We start from the raw sequence: 8220 nt of genomic DNA on the forward strand, positions 1-8220 counted from the left end.
GCCACAAAGATGATAAGACAAATCGATGTGAGAGAATAAGAGAGAGTAAAATGAAGAAATATAAAGAAAAAAAAATTTGTTTATGAAAACTCAATTTTTCTGAAAAAGAACAATAGATGAACGACGGCTACAATTATTTTAAGTAAAAGAATATTGTATTGTCTTATATTTTTGTTCTAAAAAATATTAAAAGAAAAAATTGATTTAAGGAATATTTTTTTAACGTTTTGTAAGATTTTAAAAAACTAAGATTATAATGAGATTTTAATAATATAAATGCATATGTGATCAATCTTGTTTATAGAATGCATAGATGGACAATAATTGATTTATTTATTCTTTATTTCTAATTTTTCCGATAATAAATTTAAAAAAAATATATGAGGAAGGAACGTGAGAAAATAAAACAGAAGAACCTGAAAAGGCGAAAGTGAAGGGATAGCCAACAAAAAAAAAAAAAAAAATCTTTAAAAAAAAAAGATCCTGCGAGAGAGAATCAATGAAACTATAAAAATCCAAATAAAGGCAATCCTTAATTTCTCTCGCCATCTCTCAAAATCCGCTTCTCTCTAATTCGTTTTTAATTTCACCCCACCAAATATTTAGATTCTATATTAACTTTTGATTTTGTTTTTTTTTCAGTTTTAATATTTTTTGTTTAGTTTCAGAAGTACTTGAAAACATCTCTTCCTCGTATCATCATCGTTTTTGAGCTATTTGATAACAGAAAAAACCTAAAAAAAGATCCAAGCGTACAAAAAACAAAACGAAACCTTTGTGAGCTCCTTTTTTTGTTTGGTTGTTGCATGGTGTGTTTCTTCATCGTGTCTTCTTTATAGCTAACGAAAGCTTCGATTCGTTTTCCTCTTCAGGTAATTAATTCTTATTTATTCTGATAATGTTTATACTTACGTAATTCACACGATTGCTTGTTTATAACTTTTAAGGTTTTTGTTTTCATCTGAATTTATTTTTATTCTTTTGAGAACTTTTTTTATATTACGGATCCGGATCTAAATCTAGATTCAGTTTTTTTTTTTGTTGTTGTTTTTTTTTTAATTATATTTTTTAAGGTTTGATGTTCTTGAGAATGATCTGGTTGATAGGGTTACCATAGATTCCATGTTCATAAAAAAGTGGACTCTAAAAATATTTGCAGTTTGAGAAAGAACATTCTTTAATAAAGACGCTTTTGGATCTGCTTATCTTGTAGATGTGGGTGGGTCCTCTGTTTTGGCTGCTTATATTTATTTATTTAGGGGTCATAAAACTGTGTAATGTGTTTATTTCTTTGTTTTGATGCAACTTAGTTTGTGGTATTGTAAATGCAGCTACAAGGGAAGAAGAAGAAGATCATATGTGACATTTGATCTCTCATTAACGAAACGTGTGTGCGGGATTATTAATTAGGCAGATGGATGAAAACAACGCGGCAAAGTTAACCGGAATCAGGCAGATTGTGAGGCTTAAGGAGATTTTGCAGAAATGGCAAACCGTAACGATAGGCCCCAAGTCAGATGTTCCTCCATTGGAAGCAGGAAAGCAAGCGGCCGAGATGATTGCACCCGCCCTCAACAAGAGGCTATTAGAAGTAAAGAACGCTGACTCGGATGAGGAGAACTGTCAAAGCCCTGAGCCGCCTCGTGATGTTCCTAAAGGGTATCTTGCGGTTTATGTTGGACCAGAGCTAAGGAGGTTTATCATACCGACAAGCTATCTCAGCCACTCCCTCTTCAAGGTGTTGCTTGAGAAAGCAGAGGAAGAGTTTGGTTTTGATCAGAGCGGCGCCCTCACCATCCCTTGCGAGGTCGAGACTTTCAAGTACTTACTTAAATGCATGGAGAACAATCCTAATGATCATCACCCTGATGAAGATGACAACTCCGGTAAGCCCAAAGACCTCTCTCTTATCTAGACCATCATATCAATGGCCAAGCCAGGCTTAAAATCAGGCAGGACTGGGTTTAAACCATGATGAATCAAGGCTAAAAACATGCTGGGCTGCAAATGGGCCTGTCGAGCCTGTTAGGGATACATTAGCAACCACCATACGCTTATCATCTTTTCTGCTCCATTAACAATCAGAAGAGACTTTACAAATTGTTTGATGAGAAATCAAGCAATAGATTGGTCACTATATTGTTATGCTGATTTTTGAGAAACAAGAGCGATACTGATGGTTTTGTCTTGTCTTTTGCAGATGAGGAGGCAGTAGCAGCAAAGGAAGAGTAAATACAAGTCAAGTGATAAAAAAAAAACTCCTATAACTTTTTATTTTGTTACCATGATTCTTGTTATCTTTTAATTAATCATATACTGATGGAAACTAATAGGGATGATAAATTTGGGGTGTAATTGTAAAAATCAGGTTATTTTTTTGTGTTTTCCTGGTTTTTTTTCTTTCTTCATTCTTTGTCAATGACGATATAAGTTTACTAGCCATATATGTTAGATGTGAAAGGATTTGGTGGTCAAAGTGTGATACGAAATTATAAACAAAAATATAACCTCTTGAACGAAAACATGTGCACATTTCTTGTCTTCTCGTCAATTGTTATTATCGAAAACGACTGTTATGTGTGTCAATCAAGTAGACTAGTGAATAATATGCAACAAACTTATATACTTTATATGGCATGGGGTATATATCAATATATGGCTTGTGGTTGATTTTTTCAAGAACTGGTCGGATTTGGTGTAAATACTTTTTATTTAAGATTTTGAGGGGTTACATATACATGGAGTGTAGTTGATTTGTCAAGAATTTGTGTGTATATATACGTTTTATTTTATTTTAGCTGATGTATATATGGATTGTTGCCTTGTTGGATCACAATTAATTGTGAATACACGTAATTTAATATGTTGTTCAGTCTACTGGTATGGGAAGCTCCAATTGTGTTCCCATGCGGCCATGCGATAATGTTCTTGTGTGCGTGGGCATGTGGGGACAAATTAAGAGTATATATGTTACTTTGGAATACTTATTTTATCATACGTTTGGGAATTGTGGAACGTCATAAAACAGGAAAACATATGGATTAGTTTTACATGTGAATTTTTAGAACTAAAAATGCAAAACCTTTTTACAACATGTCAGCATATCTTTTGAGAAAACGAAAATTAAAGATGACGTAGTTCTTTTGTGGAAAATTAATTCTGTGTTTCTTTTTTTAAGAAGATAAATAAAATTTCACATTGACGAGGTGTCCGGACTCCGGAAGCCCCCTTCTCCCCTGCGTCAACCCTCATATTTCCTTTGTGAAATATTTTAATGACGTATGGGCCAATCAGTATAAAATAAAATATAAGATGAATTGATTAGGGTTGAAATTTTGTAACCCGTGATTGATCGATCTAGTTCACGAAGTCTGCTATACTCATTTGACCGCCGTAGCTCCGAGTATTGTATATATATCCAATATATTGATCAACATTGACATTGCAATTAGTTTTATCCAGTGCCGGCTTAACAGGGAGGGCGGGCAGTGCGACCGCTCCGGGTACATAGATTAAAGAGACATATACGTATCAGAAAAGGGGCACACATTTTTTTTTTTCTGTAAGTTAAAGAGGCAGAAAAAATATATTTTTAATTTAAAGGGGCACAAAAAAAAAATTTGTAAGCTAAAAATGGGCACAAAAAAAAATTATATGAACCAAAAAGACTTTTAAAAAAATATCAGTAAGTTTTTCTATAGGTTAAGGGGCATTTTTTTTTTGTTTGCCCAGGGACACGTAATATGTTTAAGCCGGCACTGGTTTTATCCCGTACATATTAAAATTGATCATTCTTATATTACATTGCAAGTCAATGTTTACACACAATATACATTTATTTATCGGTTGTCGTATCGTTTAACAGAAAAAAATATATATATAAAATTTTGTTTAACGAAAGACTGTAAAGTATACGAAGTATAGAATATACAAACAGCATCATATATTTCGGACGGACCTAAATTAATTGTAAAGAAGTTAACAAGCGTAGAACTCGACGAGTTCGTGGACGGACTCGGGACGTGACTCGTCGGCGTCGGCGTTCTCCAGCATCCAAAGTAAATGCTCAAACAAGACAACTTCGCACGACACGGAGATGGAACCATCCTCGCTGCCGCCACAGCCACCATCCACCGCCGCTAGCTGCTGAAAGAGCGGGTGGCTCACGACGTCAGAGCTCACATGGTACTGTCGACGTGTTCGGCCGACGTAGACAGTTTGAAGATATTCAGAGGGAAATGCACTCACGGCGGAGGATCGGCCGTGATTAGCTGGAGCCGACGATGGCTGGTTTGGCTTGGTGTTGAATGAGTTGAGCTTCTTCAAAACTGACTTCAGCTTCATCAGTTTGTTTCCTCCTTTCGCCATTTTCGATTCGGTTTGGAGACTTTAACGCCGGAGTGAGTTTTTCGGTAAGAGATAGAGAGAGAGATGTCGATGTCGAAGAAAGGAATGAGAATGGGGTTCTTTATATAAAGTTTATAGGGGTAGTTTCGTAGTTATAGTTTCTTTTTCGCCCAATAGAAATTTGTTTTAAAAAATTTGAGAACCCTCAGGTACCTTATCAACCGATTTTGAATAGCCAATAATCTATAAGTTTCCTTTATTTTATATTTGGGCAAATCTCTATAAGTAGCCTATAAGTTGCCAAGAGTCGGAAGCAATTATTCGAAAAGATTATGATTATGAATTAGAAAAATAAAAGCGAGTGTCACACACCCTAAAAAATACTTTTGCTTTTATATAAAAAAAAACCATGCAAATCCACATCACTCCAAAAGTTTTTGTTATCCCAGTCAACCATATACATCATCATTGCTCCATGATGATTTAAAATTTATTTAACTAACGTTTTAACTACGTTGTGGTAAGACCCTATGAGAGACTTCGAGTGTGTAAAACTATTATCTTGGTGGATGAAGTTTGGATTAGTGTTGGATTTTCATCATCACTTTTTAATGGAAATAAATTCGGATGGTAAAGTATCATGACGACTTTATTATACACCCCTAGACTATATATTTTGATGCAATGTATATACATATCTTCAACGAATTTTCATTGTATTCATTTTAAAATTTTAATTGTACCTTTTTTCAACGAACTTTAATTGTTTATTTAATAATCACATTTTTTTCTTCTAACAATTTATGGAGTTCCCATATTTTTTTCTTGTTTATACACAATGTTTTATCTTTGAATGAAGATCATAACAATATAAATGAAAACTTGAACTTTATGTAATCACTCAATAATTATAATAAATTAATCCAACAACTAAAGGAGGTTCATGAACTTTAAAAGCGGCTACTTCTATTTTGTTAGGTAATTTGGCTAGTATCTAGACTATTATTTCTTTTGATTAAAAAAATTATCATCTTCTTTTTTTCCTTACACATAACATGTTACAAAACACCTATGTATCAAATTGCCAAATTTTTTTGTCATGTTGTTGTGGTTAGATTAGAGTCCGACATTATTCTTTTGTGCAATGTATTTATTATTTACGTTGTATTGGCCACTACTGTTACAGCATGTGAGTTCCGGAAGATTTGTCTCTCTTTTTTTTACGTAAAAATGTTATCATAATCAGCCGACACAATGAGCATCAAATGTCTTTCTAATCATGTAACCAATGTATTAATATTTAATATATTGGACCTCCTCCTAGTAATTTGTCTACTTATAATTTATGAAAAAGTTTATCAATCCTCTTAATAAACTATGCCATAATATTAATTAGAAGTGAGAAATAAAAGATTGGCGGAAGAGTCCAAGTAAAGATAATATAGAAGAAATTAAGATGAGAGTAACTACCAATTCTAACTTTATTATAAATTAAATTTGTTAATGAAAATTTCAAGTCCAATATGGGCGGACTCTTCACCTGCCAAAGCGTCAAGCTGTAGACGAACCGTTTAGACGAATACGACGGAGCTTATTTTCTTTCCCAAAAGGCCAAAACGTTCGTTGAAAGACTCTGGTTGTTGTTTTTCTCCTTCAAACTTCAAAGTAAGAATCAATTATTACCTCTTTGAAAAAAGACAAAAGATATTATTTTGGATTTTGCATTTGCGTTTACAATGTATAATCATGTCTGATGAAAAATAAACTAATTTATGGTATACGGTGGTGATTGAGAATTTGTCATGTAGGTCAAAGCCAATATTGAGTTGAGTACTTAATGTTTTATACTACGGATATCCAGTTTTTCCTTACAAGTTTCGAAGATAAGTATGAAACTTCACTATGAAATTCATGGCCAAAGAATATGACTTACATAAATTGTATTTTATGAGTATATATACAGTAGTTACAAAATGATGTTTGATATTCTAGTAATTTTACTTTCAAAACGTTTGTAAATCCCTTACAAAATGTATTTCAAAATAATGGCTAACCGCGTCGATAAAATATCACATTAGCATTCATAGTTTAGGTTCGCCATTGCAAAACATATATATAATCTAAACTTGTGAAAAACCTAAACCATGGAAATTATCATGAAGTTGATAATAAGCTTTAGTTCTTAATATCAGAAGTGTCTTAACCAAAGGGGAATGCACACACATGTGTGTTCCCCACTTCTAAGTGGTGCATAGCCCGTGGACAATAAGACCAAACATTTGTTTTGAGGAAACATTTTAAAACAATACCGAAAGTATAATAAATACTTAATAAACCGTTTTTATTCCCTCTTAGTGTATGTTGGTAAGCGAGGACCCATTTGGATCTTTTGATGTCTTTTTATTCAAAGTATTATATCATCAAAATATATATTGTCGGAAACCCAAGAATTCTCCCTATATTATTATCCCTTTGTCTTCCAAATTATTAGTATTAGCTAATGAGAATCGATTGAACCCTTATATGTTTTAATCACACGGCGGAGAATCGGACTAATCATAAGATATAACTCTGACACAAGGGTTATATAAATGAGAGATGCTTCGAATTTGTGATCATCACAAGAAATAATATCCTCCATATATCTACCTACTTAGAATCTTAGATTATAATTTGATCAAGTTGTTTCCACACATATTATTATATAACATCGACATGAAAATCCTTCTTGTTACAAAGATTGTTGCACTATACATGTGAGAAATTCGACCATCGTCAACCATACCAAACAAGAAAGACATGTGCAACGAGTTGGTGTAGATTGACTTTATGCGTCTCCACTTGCATGGTATTAATGACACTCTTCAATCTTATTACATTGTGAATTATTGTGCAGCAATTTGGGTCAACAACAGTAACATTCGTAGATGAATGCAAGTTGTATGTACCTCTACGGGTGGCAGTAGGCGTGAGTTATCATATTATGTGTTTAGAACCTGAAAGAGTATAGTGATGTATAAAAAGGTCTTCTGATTCGTAGATACATAATCAATTTCACAACTCACTTAACCAACTCTAACAACGTCCAAGCTAAGCTAACCAACTGAGTACAACACTACTCATAAACTCCACTGAAAAATCAAGCTTATGTTTGAACTTAAAAACCCATTTACAACGCACACATTCTTCTGAGCTGATAAGAATTAAGAGACTCAGTATACCAAGTTCTGTTTTGTTCAAGAGTCTTTAGCTCCACATCAATGGCATTTTTCCATATGGAAAGCTGTCATATATAGTCTGCTTAAAAGTTATGTGTTCTCTAGGATAAAGCTAAAACAAAGGATAAAGAACTGAAGAGCAAGGAGAGAGAAGCAGATGATGATGCTGCCCGTTTACTCCTCTTTCTCTCGCCAATCTATCCTGTTACAACAACCAAGTATGTAGGTCTAATTGAAAAGCCCATCGAAGATCCACTTAGGTTGAAACATAGTCAACCTAGTCCAAGCCTAAAACTAAGAAGCCCAACTCTAACAATATTGATTTGTTTCTAGATGATCTGTCATCTCATAATGGCCACACTTTTTACTGTTTAATGGTGGTTGGTTTTGGTTGCTGGAATATGTAAATTATTGAGGAACTAAATGCAAAAGACAACTTCAAGATAGTAAAATCGAAATTTTACTGCAATTAGCAGGGAAATCTCCCAACAACCAGAATTCAAAGCAATGCCTTAGAGGGCAGAGGAAAACAATGCCAAAGGAATGAAAATAACAAAGAAGCAGAGGAACACAAAAGAGTACCCAAATCCGAATGATAATAAGAATCAAAAGGAGATCTTGTTTTATTCTTCAAACACCGGAACCACTCTCTTCA

The 8220-nt window shown here is 33.7% G+C and overlaps 2 protein-coding genes across 2 annotated transcripts; one reads left to right on the forward strand and one right to left on the reverse strand.

Moving 5' to 3' along the window:
* LOC104770457 (auxin-responsive protein SAUR36-like) lies at positions 447 to 2457 on the forward strand. The gene is made up of 3 exons (XM_010494888.2): positions 447 to 872; positions 1332 to 1886; positions 2201 to 2457. The coding sequence occupies exons 2-3, from the start codon at positions 1415 to 1417 to the stop codon at positions 2230 to 2232; spliced, it is 504 nt and encodes a 167-aa protein (XP_010493190.1). The 5' UTR covers positions 447 to 872; positions 1332 to 1414; the 3' UTR covers positions 2233 to 2457.
* LOC104770458 lies at positions 3760 to 4688 on the reverse strand. The gene has a single exon (XM_010494891.2). It carries the CDS (start codon positions 4366 to 4368, stop codon positions 3979 to 3981), a length of 390 nt encoding a protein of 129 aa, XP_010493193.1. The 5' UTR covers positions 4369 to 4688; the 3' UTR covers positions 3760 to 3978.

Source organism: Camelina sativa, chromosome 20 (assembly GCF_000633955.1).
Source record: "Camelina sativa cultivar DH55 chromosome 20, Cs, whole genome shotgun sequence".
Taxonomy (NCBI): domain Eukaryota; kingdom Viridiplantae; phylum Streptophyta; class Magnoliopsida; order Brassicales; family Brassicaceae; genus Camelina; species Camelina sativa.